This window comes from Rhea americana, unplaced genomic scaffold (assembly GCF_003343005.1).
Source record: "Rhea americana isolate MKP2758 unplaced genomic scaffold, rheAme1 scaffold_1, whole genome shotgun sequence".
Taxonomy (NCBI): domain Eukaryota; kingdom Metazoa; phylum Chordata; class Aves; order Rheiformes; family Rheidae; genus Rhea; species Rhea americana.
The window spans coordinates 4365168-4389957 of record NW_028185038.1 but is presented as its reverse complement, the minus strand read 5'-3'; the positions used below and the strand labels follow the sequence as shown (position 1 = coordinate 4389957).

The window sequence follows — 24790 nt, the reverse complement described above, 5'->3', positions numbered from 1 at the left end:
AGTTCAAGAGCTCATTATCTGAGCTCTTGGCTAGGCAAGAAGTTACATTATGCTGCTAAAAGAAGTTGGAGTGATAAAAGATCTTTGTTCTGTACATCATTTTGGGGAAAGAGATGTCTCAAACCTAACCCAGCTGTGATGTCTGTCTGAGTACCATTTCTTACTCTGTGGCAGAATGGGACGTTCCTCGAGAACCATTACAAAATGAGAAGGGAAGCCACTTCAGGGAGTAGCTTTCTTGATATCAAGTCTGATTTTGTTTTGGGTGTTTTTGCATGCATTCTGATGGAACTCTTCCTTCTCTTTTCGCACTTCAGTCTTAGTGTCAAGTCAGCAAAAAAGGATACCGTCATCASTACTGTGTCTTCAGATGTTACATTATAACCCAGTGGAGTGCTTGTTTCAATAACAAGTGCTAGTGCGTGATCTGTGCTAGTTCTGGCACAGACTTCCACCAGCTCAACTGGTCTCCAGAATAGCATCTTGCTGAGACATGGTTATAGGCGCACACACACACACGCACAGCACTCGCGTCTTACTGTTATGATTTTATGATAGCAGACTGCTCATATGTATTGTCCAGTTGCAGGCCAGGGATCTTACTATGAGAATCCTCATGAGAGGTCTTTAGAGACTGATGTCAAAACTGCTTGCTTGACAGTCCTGTAACCCCCCAAATTTATGTAAATCATTGATATTTTAGGCATACTGTTCCTTTTTGGCCATTCTGGGCCTTTATTGGAGAAGGGAGAGAATTCTTTGGCATCTGTTATAATTGCATTAATTCCTCAGTGTCAAAAGCTAATTTTGGGGCTCTTTTTACCAGCCAGAATGAAAATACGTGAACAAAGCTCTTTATGTTTTTGTTTAATTTCTAGTCTTCATTCTAGAGTCAGTAGTAAAAGCTTGTTGGAACTGAGGGGGAAATCRGTCTTTTGGGATACATAAAAGGCTACTTCATTTCAAAAGCATGGTTTGCTTCTTGATTTTTAGAAAAGGTCTTGTTAGTCTTGCTCGACTATAAGAGAAATGTGAGACGCACCTGTGGAACTTTAGAAGCCCTCAAAGTTCATGCTTGGGAGAAAAATCGGTTGCTTTTGTGTTATCTGCACTGGATTAGTGAAAAGATAAGAGTACTTAGTCTTAAAAAGAAACTTGCCCTCTGACTGGCATCAAGGCATTAAATCATAAGACAGTAAAATAAATGGAGTCTGTTTTAAAGAACCTACCTCATTGTCATTTTCTAACTTTGAAGTGTTGGAGGTAGCATGCTATGTTTTAACAACTCAGTTTTCCGGTTGTGCAGAGTGCTTTTAGGGAAGGCATATGATGATTTTCTCTTTGAAGGCCATTTCCCTCTACCTAGAAATAAAAACTGCTTTATTGCAAAATGTTTGTTAATTTAGAACGAAGCAACTTTACTACACATTTATATACATATTCTTCAAGTTTTGGAATCAGTGGAAACAACTACTAATAGACTAAGCTGTTTGATAGTGGARGAGCTTTAACTCTTGAATTATTTAGCATTTCATAAATAAAAAGCTGATGTTAATGATTATTCATGACAAAGTCTGTGACCTATATTAAAAACTGCAAGGCCTTAAATGCAAATAGTCTTTATAGAATATTTGTATCTTTCTGACTGAGAAACTGCCTTGTATGCATACTATAATTGGTCCTTTAATGATATTTTCAAAGGATTGCTTAACTTCCGCTGTGTACTAGAGGGTATGCTAGGAGGGTGGCACTGCCTGCTATTTGTGAACTTTCTATAAAGGAATTAAATGTGTAGAAAACCTTATAAATAAATCATAGCTGTCTTCTAAAGTATCACATACTGGGATATCATGAAACCTTTTGAATATAAATTTTGAAAAGCACTCCTGATAGCAGTGCACATACTTGGATGAAAAATTTCTTATCTGGAGTAAAAAGATGATGCATCATGCTCAGTGTCATYCATACAGGATATTTCTTAATTGAATTAAAGTATCTGTGTGATATAATTTGAATTTGTCTATCACAGCCACATCATTCAGAGTTGCTAGAGATGGTCTCTTCTACATTAGCATTTTGGCGTAGTAACAGTAGATCAGCAGGTAGCTTTTGAACCCTCACGTTTTCCCATTAGACATTTGGAACAAGTTTTAGGTCTGCCTGGCATGGAGTGTTTCGGCTTAGTTCCCCCTGTAAGAGAGAGAATTTTTGCACACTGAAACTTGTCTGTGATCCAAACCAAGATGTGGCAGGTAAGCAGAGCTGTCAGGGGAATTTGCTTCAAAATGGCACAGCTAGTCCGAGCCAAGACACTAATGTAGACTCAGCCTTTAAAGCATTGAGTGTGAAATGAATGTATGTCTTTAAAGTATAACCCATATATATAGAGAGCTTCAACTTAGACCTTGTATAATTGAAAGTAACAACACTGAGGTAAATAGAAGTACTTGAAGCTTGATTTAAATGAAGAATCTGTACATAGTATTCCATCACTTTGTGTGTAGCTGTAGCACTGACGTTTCATTGCCCTTTTATATAACCTTATTTGTTGTCTGCTGCTCTTAAGCTGTATGTTTTAACTTTGATTTTGCTTTGAGAACTTGGAAGTGCTTTATATATATTAAAAAAAAAAGCAATTCACTAAATAATTTATTAGTTAATTACAACTGGAATAATGTTTTGTTGGCCAGAGTTTTTCTTCCTGTAATTAYTCATTTTTTTTWWWAAAAATGAGTTACATGCTTCTACAATCTTCTTTAGTTACAGAGCTAGGTATATGAATTCAATTTTGACAATACCGTATTAAGAATACAGAAGCGTTGATAAAGTTATAACGTACAAGACATTAGAATAACTGTATGTTTATACACTAGCTTGAAAGAAGCTGAACTAACTGAAGAAAAAAATGAGGTTTGTTTCAATGGTGAGGAATTGAGACATTCTTACTTTTAGAACTTGTTAAAAATTGTTCTTTTTTCCTATGAAGATCTGTTACTTCACTGAAATGGAACATTTCATTGAGGTGTTCTTGCTGCAGCAAAATTCCTTTTAGTTTACTAGAAAGGAAGAAGTGTGGGTCTCCCCTCGCTGTGAGAGCAAGGAGCTTTTGTTTCAGGTGCTGCATAGGCTTTGAGAGTCCCTGCTCCCAAATTACTACTTGAATTTGGAACTACTCTGAATTTATTATTTTCATTGCTATAACAAATCCCTTCTTACAGTGAAAACAGCCTGATGAAACTAGAAAGGTTGATTTAAAGACTGAAACAGTTCCTACAAGTTACTCTTCAGTAGTGCGTCTTATATATACAGAACATTCAGACTTCTGGTCATCAGCTTGATGTTGGCAGGTGAACCTTCAAGGAAGATAATGTTATTTGTATGAATTTTTGTATGAGTGGAGGTCTGATACAGTCAGTAGTTTGGGTTGGACAGCTGGAAGTTTCCTAGCTTGATGAAAAATGATGATTTCCTTTTCAGTAAGGAATTCTTTTCAGATTTCTTTTGKTATTTGTATGCTCTTTTTAATTATGAGAGTTTTAATGTTATTTCTGTCTTKTCTTAAATAGAATTAGACCACAGCTAGCCAAAGAGAAGATTGAAGGATGCCATATTTGTACATCTGTCACGCCTGGTGAACCTCAAGTGTTCCTGGGAAAAGATAAGGCCTTCACTTTTGACTACGTGTTTAACATTGACTCGCAGCAAGAAGAAATCTATATACAGTGTATAGAAAAACTGATTGAAGGTTGTTTTGAAGGATATAATGCCACTGTCTTTGCTTATGGCCAAGTAAGCTTTACAATTTCATTTGAAGTATTTATTTTGGAGTAAGTGTAAACAATTTTCTGTAGCTGATCTTTCTCTTTTTAGTTTCAGAATTCATTAACTTTTTTGTGTCTTTGTTTTATTCTAAACAAGACATTTTCTAGAAGACTATTTGAGTTTGTACAGATTCTGTCTGTGCAGGATGACAATTGAAATTCTGCAGAAATATATYTAGTACGTTTGAATTGATAGTGATGTTGACAAGAGCATGAGTCTGTATAATTCCTGAATTCATCCCTAATGCAGCAATACAAATCAGTGATTTAATCAGTTGATTTACAATGGTATGTTGTAATAAGATTCTTTCTGAACAGTTTATACCCCTTCTTTTATACCCCTGAACAGCTTTATATATACTTTTTGAATGCTTGGAGGAAAAGGAACTTTTTAATAGGCCCTGAAAAAGCTTGGGCCTGATTATTTGTGGGCAAAATGTAATAGGCAGATTCCAAAGTCAGGGGACTCTCTGTAGAGAACAGCCTCTGAATAAACTGGGCACGATTTTTATTCCTCAGAACTGAAATGTCATTGACATGATATACGGAACTTAAATGCATTATTATCTTCTGATTTTTTTCCCTTAGGAATTGATTGCATAAAAAWTACGTCTTGGTGAGATGCTGAATTTGACCATGTTAAATGACTGATCTGAAGTTAGCTAGGTGAAGCCTAGTCCTAGTGAAACAAAGCAGTTTGCAGACCTAGTTCAGTTGATTATAATCACCTTTGTGATGCTATTCTTAGACTTGACCCACTAATTAAGTGAAAACTCAACACTACCCTGTCTTCTCTAAGACTGCTTTTAATTAAGGACTTTTTGCTAGTGAAGGTGCAGCTTGCTTGTATTCCTAGGTGCTGTCTACAAAATGAAAACAATGGTAATATGATGTCTGAATATCTTGGRTAGAATAATTGAGTCATTTGATCTCCTTCAGTGAAGAATTGTGAATTATAATATTACATTTGAAATATATGCATCAATTATTTTCAGTTGAAAACACTAACTTTTTTGACCTCGGAGATGATTCCTCAAGCCTGATGTAAGCAGCTTAGTGAAAGCTTGTAGGGGAAAGGTTATGAAAGATTGAATGGGTCCTTGCCTGTCTTGTGTCTAATCTACGGATAAACAGTAGAATTTGTCCAGCTTCTACTATTTATCCATTTTTCTAAAATGACCTGTTCTCCTTGTCCATGTTAATACTGCAAAAATACTAAGTGTGACTTAGTCTCTGTCTAGCACTAGCATTCATAAACCACAATTCTTTGTGGTGATTTGGTACCATTAATTGAGTGCTAGTGACTACTGTTTCAATTCAGACAGGTGCTGGGAAAACGTACACCATGGGAACTGGATTCGATGTCAACATAACAGAAGAAGAACAAGGCATTATATCACGTGCTGTTAAGCATCTTTTTAGATGTATTGAAGAAAAGAAACAAGCTGCTATTAAACAAGGACTTCCACCTCCAGATTTTAAAGTGAATGCACAGTTCTTAGAGGTAAGTATGTTTGTGTGTATAACTAATATATTTTTGGAAAGCCAGTGAAACAGTTTTGCTGGTTATTACTTTTACACTCTTTCTTCTCTCGCAAAATGTTCTTAATTTCCTTCTGAAGTCTTGAAAATTAATTATAGGATTGGCTCTGGCTCTCTAATTTATTAGAAGAGCCTTTTAATCTTATTTCAGTAGTTTTAGAATTGTCCTTTGCAGCGTTATTTTGAAGTGTAGCAACAATTGTAATAAGCATCATTTACTCTTTTCTATACTACACACTTGTTCATGGGGCCTGCTGCTGCTTTGTATTTCTTTCCAAAACTTTAAAGCAAATAACTTATAAAAATAAATTGTACTTCACACCTTTGAACAGTGAACCATACTTTGCATACTTGTATAATTTGGCCATAGATTCTTTGGCTTTCAAAATCTGTGTAGTAAACTTGTTAGCTTTCTTTAATAAAACAATAAACCTAGCATAAAAATAAGTGGTGGTGTGGTGTGTGTGTGGTTTTTTTTTTTTTTTTTTTTGGTGGTTTAGGATTGGGTTTTTGTGTCACTGTTACGTCTTTCACTGGGCCCAGAGCACAGATCTAGTTTTCTGCTGTGGAAAAACTGTTGCCTTTGTGTGTTCTTGCAAACACTAACACTGCTCCTGGTAAAAGAAGTTGTTATACTTGTAGTCTTTCCAGTTTGAAGCACCTGCTGGTTTGTCTTGCAGCTTTTCTGCTGTGTCTTCTGTCAATGTAACTGTGTTTTAAACTAATTTGGTTTGAGCTTAACATATTTATATTCACTACCAAGATGCGAAATTTGATACTTCACTCTATTTTGAAGAAAAAGTTCTTACACTACCCAAGAGAAAAGCTTTTTTTTATTACTGCTGAGGCAATTAGGTACTCTAGTCATATATTCCTATAGTTCTTTTAAAGATTAACAAACTGGCATTGTTTTGCACTAGTATAGATTTGTCACTGTTAACTTTATGTAGAGATTCTAGAAGCTCTGGCTAATGTTTGTCTGGATAATGGGGGTGCGGTACTGTTCTCTTCTCCCTCCACTGGAACCTCAGGGAGCTCCAGTTTTGTTTCTACTTAGGCAGCTGCAACATGAGCATTAACCACACTACRTGGACAATATCTGAATTTCAAGTTTTTGTGAGAAAACATTACTTTTTAAGTATTTTGTACTGTTCCTGTATCAAAGTATGTGAAAGCCTTTTTCTTCTCAAAACATTCTATCTACCGTTAGGGCTAGGTTGCATAAAGAACCGAGTCACCTGAACAATGGGATGCAAAACTCTATTTTAGAATAACTGAAGTCTGACAGCTGGATAATTTCAAAAATTCTCAAGAACAGTGACTGCTGTTTGCTAGTTACTTGCTTTTCTTTTAATGCCTTGAAATCTCTCTTATGTCCTTGCTTTTCTGCTAACTTTTGGAAAAGATAGGCATATGCAGTCCCATGCAGTTATTGGTACATTATCAGGATCCTCTCTTCAATTTATGGCATCTGTATGCTTAACCTTAGCAAGTAGAACATCAATAAGATAATTCTTACTTTAAATATTTATGGCCAGTAATTAAATACAGTTCCTTTTTAATATGAGAGGAGTTAAAGGCACTCGCAAATGGTAAGCCTTTTCTATTCATGGATGGATTTTCACTTCTGAGAGGAGAAAGTCTCTTGATTTCAGTATATAATAAAATATATTGGATTTATACTAGTCTTTTACAGTGATTCTTTGGCCTTTGCCTAGGAACTCTGATCAGTGATTTAATTGCTCTGGGCTAAGCCCTGCTGATGTGAAGTGGGCCTGGAAGCTATTCCAGTGTATATCGTTAGAGACCTGAACCTTGTGATTCTGAATGAGAGACTGCTTTTCTTTGAGTTTCTCATTTGCCAATTGGACCTAAACACCTTTCCTAAAACCCATGGCATACTCCTGCTCCTCCAGCATTGATAACTGCATAGTTCTTTCTAATGTTTTTGCTGGTTCTGTTATCATTACTCTACCTTGTTTGAATGYCCTGTAAGTCTGAGCTGCTGGGGTGCTTAATGATACTGAGTTAAAAGATCATTAACTGTATATGTACTTCTTCAGGAGCCCCTGTGAAATATCCAGTAAATATTAACCAGCCTGAAACATAGTAAATTGTTGCTGTTGCTCATATGAAATTTGTACCTGTGAGTTATAATCAAATTTGGGGCTTGAAAGTGTGGGAATTGTAGGAAAGAAAAGTCCAGAAACCATACCATAGTATTTTTTTGGCATGTTGACATGTATTTTTTAATAAGCAGCTTGCACAAAAAGTATTATACATTAAATTCCTCCCAGGGAAAGAACAGATTATTTAAAAGAAAGTAAGAGAGGTAGAATTATTGAGGAAAAAGGGAGAAAATGAGAAAAGATATAGATGGCAAGGAGTAAATGGAGTGAGTTTGAACTTTGGGGAGGGATGCAGCCAATTGTGCAGCAGAACAAAAGTAAAGACCAAGGCCAAACCTGAAGACAGCAACTTAAGAGCGATAGTGCCCAGAGGAGCCTGCCACATAAAAAACTGCTACTGCTGTTCTGCTAGTACTGAGTGGATCCCCTTGCTTAGTCCTGACAAAGAGTCTGTAGGTGGCATAACAGTAAGGTGTGCAGATAAATTAATTTGCAACTGTTCAGTATACATCTGATTCTTGTAAGGGTGGATTTTCAGAGCATCCCTTAGTGAGAGCCTTGGCTTGTTGTAAGTTTTTAGAATGTTCTGTATGTGCCATGCATAGATTTATTAGTCTTTACAGGAATTGTTCCTAAAGTAATTTCTTTTTGCCCTTTTTTTCCCCTTCCTTAGCTTTACAATGAAGAAATTCTTGATCTGTTTGATACTACACGTGATATTGATGCAAAGAATAAAAAATCAAATATCAAAATCCATGAAGATTCAGCTGGAGGAATTTATACAGTGGGTGTTACAACTCGAACTGTGAATGGAGAATCAGAGGTGATCATTAAAAATAAATTTTAAAATGGCAGYTAGTATGCTGTAGAGTAAATGTGTTGTCTGTATGTTTTGATTAAAAGTCAGTAGAACTTTCATATTTTTATCATTCTGTTTTGTTTAGGGGGCCAGGGTGATTTTAAGTTTTCAAACCTTAGTTCCAGATAAAAATTCAACAGACAAAAGAGAAGCAAATATCCACACTTATTAATCTGTTTAGCATAAGCAGTTAAAAGTAGAAGCTCTCCTTTTTTGCTGCATCAAAACTTTCTGTATCACATACAGTTTTCATAAACTGTAGGTTTTTTTTAAAAAAAAAAGTTCTTGTAGAGTTCTCTCATCTTTGAAATTAAGTGCACTTAAGTGTAGGTTAAGCTAGAAACAGCCTTATGCTAATAGTGTAGTTCCACTGGGAGTCAAAATCCTGGCATATATGTAAAGCTACCTTCCCAAATCACATATTTTGTTTGTACTGTGGTAGAAAAGCTTTCAAGATGACTGATGCGAGGTAAACTGCTGTTCATAAGTGTTAATGCATTGCAAATCTCAATACAAATGTCAGTGGTTGTAGTGCAGTACATTTTTGTCACAGATGAATGAAAACGTTTCATGTTACTACCATGGGACAGTGGAAAGAGGGATACAAAGAACAAAGATTTAAATGATTTCTTTAAAGAACCACAAAATGTGCTTTTCATGAACAGGAGCTAAAACATTAGCAAAGAAAAAACATTTTATTTATAGCAAAAACAATCTAATTCAGTGCCTTTTATTCATTTAAATGGCAAACAGTAAAACGTACTTCTCTTCTTTCTAGATGATGCARTGCTTGAAGCTTGGAGCTTTATCGCGAACCACTGCCAGTACTCAGATGAATGTTCAGAGCTCACGGTCACAYGCTATCTTTACTATACACTTATGTCAAACCAGAGTTTGCCCTGCGTTTAACACTGTATGTATATGGTTATCAAACATCACGTTCTAGTATCCGTTCTTCAAAATGTGAATATTGGTTTTGCAACCACTGCTATTTGAGCTGCATTTGGTAAAAATGCTACAGTGGTYGTCATGCTCAATGAATTTGCTAAGCATTATAATAATTTGATTTAATCTATGCATATGTAACCAGCTTCTAGCCACAGGCAACAGTAAAATCCAGCCTTCTTACATGAACCTGCCCATTTTCTTCAGTATCTTCTTGCAACATACACAAGAAAGTTAAAATGTAATTTGTCTTTAGTTGGAAAGCATTTTTAAATGTGTTAGTAGGTAGTRGACTTAAACTTACCRTCAACTGACCAGAATTGCTGAATATTCCTGATAACATATTGATATCTGATAAGGAGGAAGTAGAATTTTGAGAAAGCACTACAAACACTACAAATCATTTGCAGGCAGAATGAGGGTTCCTCCCTGGTCCTCTGTGTTATGTTGATCTGCTTTATGCCTCTGTTGGAAAGCAGGACAAAGTATGTTTTTACTTGAGAGCTKTTGAGCAAACAGCATAGGAAGCTGGCCTGTCTCCTCGGTCAGGGAGGGACTGACATGACACTGGGAGTCCAGAAAAGGTCCCTCGGCTTCTGCTTGGTGACCCTGTCTGCGTGGGGGTCCTGTTGAGGGCTGTTGGAGTACGCCCCTCCATGGGTAGCTCCGTCCTGCGGCTCATGCCGGTGCTCAACCCAGTCTGCCGCTGGTGCACCCTGGCTCCGATTCAGCGCGGTGCACAGCAAACAAGCACCGGTTGACACCTGCCCACCAATGCCTCCATCCGAAGAGGAACAGCTGGCTGTTTTCTGTCTTGTTTCAGACTGTGTTTTGTTTCTCTGTTTTTTGGGAATGTGAACAAGATAATCWGATTATCTGGAGTATAACATTGCTGGATGCTGAATCTCAGCTGTTTAGATGGCAGATGCTCTGCCTCTGCAGTGTTTACGGGGTGGAGGCTATGCCTCACTTAGGCCTTTGAAGACTTTTCAGATAAAAATTAATCCTAATCTTTAACTGGTGACCAGGAGAGATGCGGCTCAAGCTTGTCATTGCTGCCTTCTGTAGCCGGCAGTTTCAGGAGACCTCTGTATCCAGGGCAGCTCAGTTTCTCCTCGGGTGAGGGCTGCTGTGAGCCCAGGGTGGGCAGGCAGCCGGGACTGCGGCGGGTGGAAGAGCTCTCTTCTCGCTGCATTCATGCCCTCAGCACTTCTCAGAAGTTTTTGGATGCCCGTGTGATTTACTAAATCAGCCAGAATGAAAGGATGTGTTAATCAATGACTCTGAGGGCAGGGAAGGAGTGTGTGATCCAGGAGCAGCCTGACTGGCAGGTATCAGCAAGCAACAGGCCAACTGTTGTAAAGCGGCATGAACTCGTGCTCTTCTGAATCAACTAGARAAGGAAATCACTTAAACGAAGTGTTTAACTACTGTGAGAAGGGCTAGGTCTGTAACCGCACATATTACTCCTTGCAGTCGCRAAGGGAGCTGTTAGCTAATTGATCAAGGGCATATAAAGATCGCTGCCACTGAATACCTGAGGCTTGGGTTTTTTCTTTCTTTTTTTTTTTCTTAAGGAAAAACATATGCAGATTATGATAGATATTCCTAATAAAGCTTGTAGAATGGGTTGTGTGAATAATTTTGTAAGCCCAGCGTTCACTGGACTTGTTCRTGTTACGTGCTGTCACGGAAGATGGGGAGCAATTGCCCTGTGTTGAGTTGAGCAGGAATGCCAAGAAGCAAAGTAATTTAAAGATGTTTCTCTTCTCATTCAGCGATGCTTTCATGACAATGACATTTGGAGTAAAATAAAACTACATGATATATTCTACAGCTACATTAATACACAGGAAGTTTGGGATTATCYGATGAAAGAGGATATTTTTAGTGCTGTGCTCTGGGATGTGAAGAGGAAAGAGGCCGACCAGCTGCCACCCGCCTGTGGGCAGCGAGCTCCTTGGCGGGCTCTGCGCTGCCTCAGGCAGCAAGGGTGAATGAAGAGCCAGTAATTGCAACTCGGAAAGAAAAGAGCAGGACCTCTTCCTTCTCCCTTGTTCCTTACTTCCCCTGTCCTTATTTCCTGGCCAAGTCAGAGGTGCTGGCAGAACACTTGGTTGCTGGGAAGACTTTTTAATAAAATAAAAGATTTAAAAAGCAAACTCATGGAACAAGGAAAATCATAATGGGGATTAGAAAGTTATAAATCTCTTAGCTGTTTGGCAAGGTTAAGGACTAAGTGGTTTTGGGTAGTATCTGCCCCCCCCCTTTATTTTTTGAAGACTATGTCCTCTGACAATTGATTTAAGATTTATTTCAGGAGAGATACAAATATTATTGTCCTCCTTTATGACCTTTTTTATTTAGTTTCTTAATATATGTATTTTTCCCCCCATGAAAAAACATTGTACCCCATACTTAGAAGTAATGTATGAGGTATGCATGTAGAGCTGGATCTTCAAGCATAATGTTTAGGACTAAAATGGAGACAGTTTCTAGGAAATGGTGTTATTAAAGAAAGCTGGTAAATAAGGGAGGAGACACATGAAGAATAGGTATTGTAAAATAACTTTGGTTTGAACTTTGCAGTGCATTATGTTCATGTGAAAGACCTTGCCAATATTTATGGATTCTTTCTTCATTTCAGGATAATGCCACAGATAACAGGATAATATCTGAATCTTCTCAGATGAATGAGTTTGAAACTCTTACTGCCAAGTTCCATTTTGTTGATCTAGCAGGATCTGARAGGTTAAAGCGAACAGGAGCTACAGGAGAAAGAGCAAAGGAAGGCATTTCCATCAACTGTGGATTAGTAAGATTTAATAACTTGTTTCCATATRCTGTTGGTACCATCTTCTCGTCCTTTTAGGATCTTTTTTTTCTCTCTTTTTTTTTTTTTTTTAAGTAATCCCTGAAGTAGAAATAAATCGTGTGCAAGACAAGGACTATGGCATGAGCCATAAGAATGTATATTAGTCCTTAGCAGATTCTGACTTGTTAACAATTTCTGGATTACACTAGATTCCAGCGAGTAACTCATAACTGTTGTAAAATACAACTAGTTACTGCAACTTTTAGAAGATATTGTAAAACTCCTTTCAGCTCTAGTTGAATGAAAAACCCAATTAGAGAAAATTACAAGCAGTTTACAAGGGATACAGGCATGTAAAATGTGGACAACAAACAAGCTGAACTGATTAAAGAATAGAGCTTCTCTATTATAATTACTAAACTTTATGTATAATGACCCTAGGGAGAACACATGGAAATGGAAAGATAATTTTAAAGTTGGCAGCATCAGTTCATACTTTTTGTCTATGTGCATTGTGCTCTCTCTACTGTATTACTACGTTAAATGTTTTATTTAATTATAACTAAACTGAAAAGTTGAGTTGGTGATTATCAGTCAAGATTGTGATTTGTGACTATATTAATAATTGTCTGTGTAGTGTGCCATCTAGAGGAATGTTCTTCAGTTTGGTTTATGAGTTGGTTATTGAAGCACATGAAGTTGCACATTAAAAACTTTACAGAAGCCAAATATTAAGCTCTTTAAAAATGTTTATTAGACCCAATTTATCAACAGAATAAAGTTGTCCTGAACTGCATCATTTCAAGCCTTAAATATTTAAATTTTCTTAAGACATATCTTATTTCATATCTGTAAAGGCAATAAATTCAATTTCTGTATTAAYACCAAATATTATTCTAACTTTACATAAAGCAAATTTGATAAAATTAACTTAAACAGTAGCTATAGGKTTTTTTTTWAAAAAAAAAACATAAATGCCAGCTTTAATCATCATCAAAAATAAATGTTTGTGACTGATGGTAAGCAGTGTACATAAATTGTGTTAATAATATTTATTCTTGAAGATACCAGATTGTAAGCATCATTTGACTCATATTGATAGTATGGAAACATGATTATATTTTTATATATATATGTATATATGTGTGTGTGTGTGTATATATATATATATATATATATGAATACGTGTATATATATTTAATTATGTTGGCTTTTATCGACATACTCATTTTTTCTCTTTATAGCTGATTTTAAAATAAAACTACTTAAGAATTGATTCTAACTTGTGTGTTACATGATTTGGTATTTTATAGCTGGCACTTGGCAATGTTATAAGTGCACTGGGAGATAAAAGTAAGAAGGCAACTCATGTACCATATAGAGATTCAAAGCTTACAAGGCTACTTCAAGACTCTCTTGGAGGAAACAGGTATGAAAGCTGGGATGTTTTACATATGCCATTGTGAATGAGTGTGGATGAATATGTGGTCTTGAAAAAGTAGGATAAAGCTTAAACAACGGTAAAAATAGTCACCGAGTTCTTTTCTAGGGGAARGTTCCAAAAATAAATTAATGTCTTGATAGAAAATTCTGGCAATGCAGGAAAGAGATTTTTGCATTGTCTTTTTCATTCAAYCTRCAGCCTTCAACCTACAACCTTCTATTGTAGGTTTACTAGGCTTAAGKCTTCTAGTTATTTAGGAATTACTGTTTCCAGTTAAAGGGCAATTCCTTTCCATTAAGATTATAGGTAATTTAAATGTTATGTAACTTTATGGTATCATAGCCTTATTAGAGTGTAGTTTAAAGCCATAATGACTTTTTGCTTCAAGCAGAGATTTTTTTTTGTTGTTCCCTCTTTTTTTTAATGGAACTTAATAATTAAGCAATGGTTAGCATTGGRTGTATTACAATATAGTAATGTGGAGGAGGTGAGTCTGTCTGGTTTTGTACAGTTATAAAATATTCTAAAATGTCATGTAAAATCCTGGAAGTATTTTATKTTAAACCTCTCTTGAGAATTGCATCTGACTGTTGCCATTATAACTTTTCGTAGGCTATAATTTTGTGTTAAGATATGTTCCATTCTTGTTTTTTTTTTTTCTTTTTTAAACTAATTTCCCTTCCTTCCCCCTTCGTGTGCATTTTCCCTCCCTCTGAGATAGCATTGCAAACTGTTATCTGGATGGGGCGAACCTGTGCATTTGCTTATAACTAAATAGTATGGCAAAAATATCTCTTCTATTATTAACATTTTTTACTAATCTCATCACTGGAAAGTCTGAACTTGTAAATACTCATGGGTCCTGTAACCAGCTAACAGTGGGGATTTGTTTGCCCTGTCCTCCCTGTTACCGTATGCACTCACTTATTTCTCTAGCCAGGCCTTTACCGTCGTTCAGCTTAGTTACTGTGGAGATGACTGCAACGCAAACACAGACTTGGGGAATAATGATATTGCGCAGTTATTTACTTTAGAAGATGCAATGCATTTATTTAATCATAGATGTTGTCTACCTGATTAATCTGTACTCTGTAAGAGCCAGATGAGGTCCTAAAAGCAAGCAGGTGTTTCTGCATAGGCATTCAGAATAATTTAGATGTCAGGCTTACCGCATGGGAAAGCTGTACGGTTGACTAMTGCCTCTCCTTGGGCTTTTGGTAGTGTGCATCAGTGTATGTTGCCATCTGTTGGCTTGGATGCACAAACCAGATTTGTAAGTTAGATTTGCTTGTTGATACCGCTCTCTCCCTGGGCACTGGCTCAACTTTGCAGTCTGCTCAGATCAACATGCGTAGGAGTCTTGTATGAACAATTTTCCAYGCATAAAATACCATTCTTCGTTAAACAAGTAGTGCTAACTATCTTTTTCTGATAATTGTGTATCTTACAGTATATTATGTAAATGTCCATTTATCTTATGGTGAATTAGACCCTCATAAAAACCACATTWCTGTATCACTGGAATTGTCTGTATGAACCTGCTCTACATGTATGTTGTGTAGGGGCATAAAACAGACTTAAACTCTGRAAGTTCTGTCTAGACAAACTTCTAGCATTAACATACAGAAATGCAAAGGGAGCTGAGTGAGTTTTAGCAAGATAGTACTTTTATTTAATCTGAATGACTGATTGCTGTCTTTAGGAGGGCAGGAAATATTTTGAGCATTTCACAAAAGAATAGGCAGAAGTGGAAGAGAATTCTTAAATCATTGCTCTGTTCTGCAGATACGTAACTTCAGTAATATCTTGTAGCTGAAAATCAAAGAGCCAGATAAAGGAAGTGGAGTAAGGACTAGAATTATCAAAAGAATTTAAGGGAGAAAGACATCCAATAATGTGAAAAAATAAACAGAAATCAAGACTATGACTGTTCTCAGCTCTCTATGATATTCGCTAGTTATGAATAGAATTGTCAGCTAATATATAATACAGTGGCTAATGAGCATTTTTCAAAGYAGTTGTAAAATTATACTTCTATTGAAATAGTATTTTAATTTGACTGTGAAATATCTTTCCTCTCATATAGTTCAATTGCTCCCCCTCCTGTCCTTTAGGGAGAAATTATATAATTCAGTGTACACTGCAGATTGCAAATGCTGTTTCAGAGCATTTATGAGATAAAATGAAGATACATTGTTTTTGTCTGTTTCTGACTGATGTTAAATTTGTGTGCATGTGTGGGGAAATCGAACTTATTTTTATGTATAGAATATAAATCTTAAAACAGGTCAAATGAGCAGTTTGCTGTTAAGGAAAGGGTATACATTGTAACATAACTTAAATAATTTCTTATGTATGCTTTAGCTACCGAGAAGTGTAGGAAGGCTAAATATTAGTAATTATGCATTTTTCTTTTCTCTGGGAAAAATCAGATTAATAGATTTCTGTTAGCCTGTTCCATAGCCTTCCAAATGCCGCCTTTAGGTATTATAGTCCATGTTATCTTTTCTCTTTGCAAGTACTTAAAAGTATTACATTACTGGTAGTGATAACAGTCAGCATGGATTCACCAAGAGGAAATCACACTTTTAACAAACCTGATAACCTTCTGTGATGGAATGACTGGCTGGGTCGATGAGGGGGAGCAGTGGATGTTGTGTACCTTGACTTCAGCAAGGCTTTTGACACTGTCTCCCGTAACATCCTCCTGGGTAAGCTCAGGATGGTGTGGGTTRGATGAGTGGACGGTGGAGTGAACTAGCAGAGCTCAGAGGGTTGAACTCTGTGGTGCAGAGTCTAGTTGGAKGCCTGTAGTTGTGCTGTGTCCATTTCTGGGCTCCTCAGTACGAGAGAGACATGGAGCTACTTGAGCGCGTCCAGCGGAGGGCTGCTAAGATAATCAGAGGGCTGGAGCATCTGCTCTWTGAGGAACGGCTGCAAGAGCTGGGACTCTTTAGGCTGGAGAAGACTGAGGGGGAAATCTTAACAGTGTGTATAAGTATCTGAAAGGAGGATGTAGAGAGGATGGGTCCAGACTCTTTTCARTGGTGCCCGGTGAGAGGACAAGAGGCACAAACTGAAACAAAGGCAGTTCCTGTCGAAACATGAGGAAGAACTTCACTGTGAGAGTGACGGAGCACTGGCACAGGTTGCCCAGAGAGGTTGTGGAGTCTCTTTCTCTGAAGATATTCAAAACCTGCCTGGACACAATCCTGTGCAAYGTGCTCTAGGTGACCCTGCTTGAGCAGGGAGATTGGACTAGGTGATCTCCAGATATTCCAGCCTCAACCCTTCTGTGGTTCCGTGATTCGTGGTAGCTTGGTAGTGAATCCGGAGGTGACAATGATGAAAGCATTGTATACTATTCTCAGCATAGTGAGAATATTATCTGACATATGATCTAAACATAATGCTGTAACAGTTCTGAAGCAGCACAGAAATATTTGTGTTTTTTGAAAGCCTATTCATGTAAAAATATGGAGTGCTGATTTTTTTGAAAGGATTTTATAACACATCGTAGGAAAAACGCAAATTTTAATAACTTAAGTTTTCTTTTTTGGGGGGGTTTAAACAAATAATAAAACAAGAGGGTAGACTCGATTGTGTCCAAAAAATAATCCGCTGTAAAATTCTCATCAGAAAGTGGAGTTTTAAGTTTTTCAGTTTTCAAGACAGCTAGCAGAATCAGTAATCTGAACATAAAGCACAAATAGTTCTGATGGAAATCAAAATTTATTCTTAATTTGGCATGTTCTTTAGAACTGAACTCCAGCAAATGGCAAATTGATGCAAAGGTACACAGGTCGGCTAAGGAAGAACTGAATTCTATCCCTGGTATACTAAATCTTTCTTATATCCTCAGGCTAGTTGCTCTTTCCAGTTTAATTTCCCAATGTGTACAATGAAGATAACTGTCGGCCTCACAAAGAGTTACAGTAATTAGTTTAAGTCTGAAATTGCATAAGATGAAGATCAGGATTCAGTCTGTCTAATGCAACTGTTGCTCCATTGCACTGGAGACGGTGTGCTCCTCTGAGCACAGCCACCTGCGGTTGCACAGACTGCAAAGGGAGCAGACACCTCTAAGACTGACAGGGGATAGGGGAGGATCCAGTCCYTTAAATGTACGTATTTCCTTCTACCTAGTAAGAATTTAGGGCATGTAGGCATCTGCAGAGTGTGATCCATAGCTAGAACAAGGGCTCCAATTGCAGCCTCTCAGGGCTGTTCTTTGCTGCTGTTCYGGGGTGCTTGAGGGGAACCCCAGTTTGGCCCCCTCCCAGATAAATGTTTAAAATACTAGGTTAGAATAAAGAGGTGTTTTTTCTGCTCAGTCTTTCATTTGGAACAGGGAGTATACTGTCACCCTGCATATCCCAATTTAGGGTGGCTGAAGGGTGTGACAGGAATGTGGAGGATGTCGTTTGTGCCTCTTCAGACCTAGAACTGCAGTCCTACTGCTTTATGTGGAAGTTGTGTGTTTTTTAAGCAGTGGTACTTAAAAMAAMCAAACAAACAAATAAAAAAAGCCCCCACTATGGAATAAATTTATTTATGGATAGCTGTACTAAGGAGATGCGTAGTAGCTTTGGGAAAAGCTGTTGGAAAATTGGAGATCGGAGCTGAAGAATTCAGGCAGTTCAGATTTCAGTAGAACCCYAGGTGGCTTGTAGGTACCTTAGGCATTTCTGAACACACATGGGCAGCTGAAGATAAGCATTCAGGCAATTTTCAGAACATAGCACATCGTGAATTAATGAGAATAGGCAGTCCTTGAAAACTGAATGATCCAAATTACTGTTTGAGATGGTTTTAAGTGCTTAAATCCCATCTTAGGTATGATCAGGCAAAGTAAATTCTTCCTGAAAAGCTTTTCTAGGAGAACTAGTTAGTTGCTTTTATAATTTTGCATATTTATACATGGTTAATGATCTGGTATCTCCTTTGTTATACTGGGGTGATACAAGACACCACAGAGCTGGAACTTTGTGGTTGACACCCTTTGCTAGTGAGTTGGAGTGTGAAAATTCTCACGAATGTTTTGAAGTCACTACTCCTGTTTCACCTTCTCCATGAAGATCTGTTAGTCTATCTCTACTTTCTTTCGTTCTTGATTTGTAAAGCTGCCCTTTATTTGTAACTTACAGTCAAACCCTCATGATTGCATGTGTGAGCCCTTCGGATCGAGACTTCATGGAAACCTTGAACACATTAAAGTATGCCAATCGGGCACGAAACATCAAAAACAAGGTGATGGTTAATCAGGATAGAGCGAGTCAACAAATAAATGCTTTGCGCAGTGAGATTACACGACTGCAGATGGAACTCATGGAATACAAAACAGTAAGTGCATCTTTCTATTTCTTCTACTTTCATATGATTGTAACTTTATGGCTTGTTTTTCTTTTGGCTGCTTCTACTTCTTGTACTAAAAAAAATTGAACAATAACCTTAACTTATACAACACTTCTAATTCCAGTGATTACCAGATGTTTTAAAGTCTTAGATTATATTTTTGGGGATGCATCAATGAATGCCATTGACATCAACATATGCTGTATGCGGTTTGTCTTTTGAAAAGCAAAGATTCACCTTGTCACGCTCAGCAGTGGGAAACAGTCACTTCTAAAATGAAAATCACCACAATTAGGTTACCACATATGCAGATATAAGAACAGTTTTTGTATATTGCTTTTTGAATCTTACCAGAGAGCTAAAACAATGTTTTAAAATTTCATCTTAAATTATACAAGCTGATTACTTTTACTCTGTCCATTTCTTCCAGGAATTTTAAATGAAAGATAGATGTTTTTAGCAATAACTGTGCTTACCAAACAGTGTTGTCTTCCTTTGCTCTGCTTGAAAATGTCCTGATTTATTAAAGAATTGTCTTGTCGTTTCTTAACCTCTTCAAGAACATCTGTTTCAGCTAAGATGGAATTATGTAGGACACATCTTATGTGAATATGCTGGCCAGACACTAATGTTTGGAAACTTTCCATACTGTAGTAAACTTTTTGAAAGATTGTTATCTTTTGCTATGAGTATTTTTTGGAATGTTAAGAAATCTATGCATTGCCTTTGTTAAGTTAAAAGTTGGCCTATGTAGATCAGCCTTTATGAATAATAAAATATATTTGCTTTCTTAAGGGTAAAAGGATTATAGATGAAGAAGGCGTTGAAAGCATTAATGACATGTTTCATGAAAACGCTATGCTGCAAACAGAAAACAACAAYCTGCGTGTAAGAATTAAAGCAATGCAAGAGACGATTGATGCACTAAGAGCTAGAGTAACGCAACTTATAAGCGATCAGGCCAACCAAGTATTAGCCAGAGCAGGTATGTAATGTGCATGTGTCCTCTGTGGGTGAACTGCCTAATAAGTTTATGAACATAAATTGTTTGTGTTCTTGCTTCATGGGTCTCTTGGAGCAAAGTGATGCCTTTGTAAAAGATAATGTAGGGTTTCTTTGGGCAGAGAAACGCCCCCATTAACATTTTTCTGTGCATTAACTAAGAGAGAGAGTTTGGGGCCCTGATTTGGCCATTCTTTGAGGASTATGAACGACATGAAATGTGAAATAATCTTTTTGGATAGGAATTGTGTGCTTAGTTATACATAGACTTAACTGTTTTGCTTTGGTGCAGAACCCATTCATCTCAAAGTAATTGACTGTTTGAAATGCCATGAATGGTTTTTGTGCACTGTTTGTCGGGTTCCTCTGATTTATGGGACATACGTTAGTAAAAGGTGTTAATGTGGAAAACAAATGAAAAGTTATGTTTTAATAGTACTGATCACAGAACACAAAAAGAAGAAAAATGAAGAATTTAATATTTCAGACTTTCTGCAAGTGAAACTTGAGTGCAGAATTTTCCTCTCTACACTGAGCTGATCAGAGCGGGGGTACAGGAAAGGAATCCAAACCAAAATTCTCCTACACAGCAAAGGGACTGATAAAAAGCTCAGTATAGATGAAGCTCCCATTATTACGATTCTGCTAATAAAACTTGCTTTTCAGTGAACCAAAAACCTGTCCAACTTAGAAGGAAGTATTTCACAARTCAGATAAGATCTAAGTGGGGAGCCCAGGTCATCATTTCTCTTTGGTGATACCCTGTGTCCGGTAGCTGTAATCAAATATTTAAAATGTTATCATTATCCTTTCTTTCTTTCTTTTCTCTCTCTYTCTCTCTCTCTCTCTYTCTTTTTCTTGCCCTCCCTTTCCCCCCTCTCTGTCTCCTTCAAAGGAGAAGGAAATGAAGAAATTAGCAACATGATTCATAATTATATCAAGGAAATTGAAGATCTCAGGTATTTGCGTAATATGTATTTGAGTTATTTTTATTAAAAACAAACACTAGTAGTTTCAGCAAGTTTCTGTAGCTGGCTGATCATTTTGCTACTATTTAACCATTAGATCAGGACAGTGGACCCTCAGCTTCTGAGACCCTCTAATGCTGCTCATGGTCATAGAAGATTAAAGCTGAAGCTGGCAATAGAAAATGAAAATAGGTTTTTGCCTAAATAAGGGTGATAACTTGGTATTGTAGCGTGAGGGGCAGCAAAGTGTGGAACCATTGTCTTATGATAACTTCATAACCTGGTGTAACTCTTGCAAATTCAGTTTAAAAAAAAAAAAAGAAATTGTACATCTGCTGTCCTTTTAAATTAAAAAGAAAAAACTTAGATATTTTTATTTTTCTATTTCTTGGAGCTCTATCATGCAGAAAAGTTAATTGGCATATTCCCACTTAGTGTTACATATGTTTTGCAAAGGCTACAGTAATATATCTGTATATGCTGTATGTGTATATTTATATKTATGTGTATAAAATGTATATACGTATGTATATCCTAAATAATAAAGAATGTATACACACACACATACATACTCTAAACCATAYGTACATATAAGCTGTGTATATAGTATACATAGCCATTGTATAAAATGATCTGATCAGGGGGTTTCATGGAGTTGTATTTCTCTGGTATTTTCAAATGGTTTGGTGTTTATTTTTAAAATGATAATCATAGCAGGTAGAGATACTAAAGGGGTATACTAGTCCTACTTTACCAATGTTTATAACTCGTAGTCTATTAACCCCTTTTTCTTTCTTTCTTTTTTTTTTAGAGCAAAATTGTTAGAAAGTGAAGCAGTCAATGAAAATCTTCGACGTAGCTTGTCGAGAGCTTCAACAAGATCYGCATACTTTGGTGGACCATCAGCATTTTCTACTTCCATTCTTTCTTCAGAGAAAGAAACAATGGAAATTCTAGATATAGCCAAGAAAGACCTAGAAAAATTGAAACGAAAAGAAAGGAAAAAGAAAAAGAGGTGGTGTATGAAATCTTTTCTTTTATAATGCTATTTATTTACATTTTATTAGGGGGGAAAAAAAGGTATCTTACCTAGCTGCTGAGACTTTAAAATTCATTTGTTGTTGCTTTGTGGGTTTGGATCCTAAACTATTGTTCCCACAAATCCTTTTACACATTGAAATTGTAGGTGATTTTCTCTGTATCTTCTAATCCAACAAATTATGCAGTCTTTGTAGAATGAATATCTCTGATTTAAATTAAATTAAATKAAAAGCATATTTTATCTCCTATGTGATGAAACTAAAGGAAAAGGCTTACTGGAAAAAAAAWGATATTCTGAATAGCTGGGAGTTCTTTGGTAGTTCTTGGAATGGCTTCTTTTGCTTTTGCTCTCTTCTGCTTTTATGAATGTTTTTAATTCAATGTCTCCTATTTCACTGCAACACCATACTTTGCTGTTTTTTGCTGTCCAGCTCCTCATCTACTAAAATGCTCATAGACATTAATATAAATGCCTGTTCAGACAGCAGTTAATATAGCAAGGATCTGTTTGTTTATTCCAAGACTTTGAATTTCCCTTGAGATCCTTTCTTTTTCCTTATAATTCTCCATGCTTCTAATCTATTACTTTTTCTACTAGTAGCCCTTCAGACTTCTACAAGTTAACAGTAAAACTAAAACAGTACAAGCTTGAAATAGTTATCTTAGAAAGAAACTTTAGGGTAGTGAGATATGCAAGTTTGTGTCCTATATCCATAAATCCATTCACCACAGGAGTATTTGACACTTGTAGAAAAAACACTTTAACTAGGCTCTTCCGTTGCATCTTATTTTTCAGTAAACTTTTATGCTTTCATAGGGATTTAGATAGCTTTTTTTTTTTTTTTTTTTTTTTTTTTTTTCTTTTTTTTTTTTTTTTTTTTTTTTTTTTTTTTTTTTTTTTTTTTTTTTTTTTTTTTTTTTGTGTCTCATGTTTGTAGGTACTACAGGGAGAATTGAAGTATTAAGTGAAATCAGCAGAATGCTGTGGCCTCTGTTTGTTCAGCCAAACATTTCAGTATGTGCTGTAACTGTAAATGTGTGAGCAGAGAGACTTATTTCCATGTAGACTGACTTAGTTAAGCATACATTGAAACGTATTGTTAGGTTGAAACCTGAATATTTAGTACTAGATGGGGTTGCCTCCAGAAAACTRACAAAGGTTGCTAGATATAGCAAGTAATATCCATTATTGCAGGAGATGATTACTTGAAGAAAGTGTTTGAAAGTTTGACCCCATGTGCATATTAAGTAAAAAGCGTGAGTATCCTTTTTTTGAAAGAGATCATCTGTAGCCAGTCCCACCAGCTTACACCAGGACAATAAATTTGTGAATTTAGTAGGCTAGTGGTCTGATCCAGAAGTAGAGACTACTTCTCGTAAACTGTATCTGGGATCAGTTATATATCCTAGAAGTTACAGAGTCATAGAATAATTTCAGTTGGAAAGGACYTCTTGATGGTCCAGCCTCCATTTTTAAGCTGGTCTTGTGTTCTGTAGAATGGAATCATGGTGTTCAGAGTGCTGTTAAAGTTTGAATGGCCCATCTACAGCCTGCTTGGTAATAAATATTTATAAATTTCTGAGCGGCAAATGTTAGGGGAAAAATTCCTTGGAAATGAAGAAATGTTAGAATTTGAGGGATTATACATATGGCCTGTCATACTTGTTAACTGTAGAATGCTTCTATCCAATTAATGAAATGCAAATCCTGTGCTCAGGAAATACCATTCTAAATTTTTCTTCTAATGCAATTTCAGAATGTGGCAATGGGTATGTGTTGCAAATGGACAAATCACCCTGCAGTTTGGTAGGAATTTCTTGCTCTACTCCTGTCTTTTACAGGCATTTASCTGCTTTTCTGTACTAGGGCTTCCTTTTCAGGGTAGCCGTTCTTTTAAAGTCATCTGACTAGCATTCTCTTATTAAAATTGGCCTGGGAAGGCTAGTTAATAGTTGTACTCCATCTACTACTTTTCTTTATCTGTTTGCTTCCTGGTTATGAGTCAGAAGAATTAAAGGTGCATGATGTTAAATACATGTAATTTATCCAAGTTTTTGTGAGGTAGCCTGAACAACTAAGTACTGGTTTTTGAATGTGCAGCAGGTATGTACTGCTTCATATCTGTAGTCTTCAATAAGCATCTGTCGTACAGTCTATCAGAAACTATTTGCACAGCAGTAATGTTTTGGCTACTGAAATACTGACATGCTTGATTGGAGTGTTGTACAGCACTGTGACCTACACACAAGAAGCCCTAGAGCAAATCATCCATGTCCCTTTCAATCATTAATCAGACTTACATATCTTGTAACCTTTTCTGTCTTTTGACATCTCTAACCTTTAATAAACTAGAATAGTGATATAATTGCATGGAGTTCAGYGTGTTAGCTCCTAAATCATATTGAACTAAGAAGGCAGGCAGTGGGAAGTAGAAAGGGAGAAAAAGCTCTAACTCAGAAGTTAACTCATTTTTAGGAACATGAGGTGATAGTTCTTGAAATGTAAGTCATTTCTACATTTCATCATGCAGACCTTTATTTACTGCAACTTTCCTTTTAAAGAAGAACAGCAAGTAAAAATACTAACATTTTGTCCATTTCATTGCTTCTGATGTCTATTTTTGTTAACTTTTTAAAAATAACAAGCAATCAWTGGCATATTCTTATTGAATCCCAGATAAATAAACTGCAACTTTCTGCTTTTTATTAAAAAAATGCAGTTTTTTACCTAGATTATATTCAGAATATGATTTAGAATATTATTATAAAAAATTCTCACTACTATTTTCTATTACAATATACTGTCAACATATATAAAACTAATGCATTGTTTTTATGTCCTGATGTGTTTCTGAGGATATATAGCTTT

The 24790-nt window shown here is 36.4% G+C and overlaps 1 protein-coding gene across 1 annotated transcript in view; it reads left to right on the top strand.

Annotated features, from left to right (window-relative positions):
• KIF21A (kinesin family member 21A) overlaps positions 1–24790 on the top strand; it is a 70341-nt gene that overhangs the window by 4463 nt on the left and 41088 nt on the right. Inside the window, exons 2-11 of the mRNA XM_085325156.1 lie at positions 3567–3789; positions 5143–5325; positions 8166–8315; positions 9130–9264; positions 11944–12111; positions 13425–13540; positions 18703–18898; positions 19706–19895; positions 20808–20871; positions 21692–21895. Of these exons, the coding sequence (XP_085181282.1) occupies positions 3567–3789; positions 5143–5325; positions 8166–8315; positions 9130–9264; positions 11944–12111; positions 13425–13540; positions 18703–18898; positions 19706–19895; positions 20808–20871; positions 21692–21895 (1629 nt within the window). The remainder of the gene's footprint in view (positions 1–3566; positions 3790–5142; positions 5326–8165; positions 8316–9129; positions 9265–11943; positions 12112–13424; positions 13541–18702; positions 18899–19705; positions 19896–20807; positions 20872–21691; positions 21896–24790) is intronic.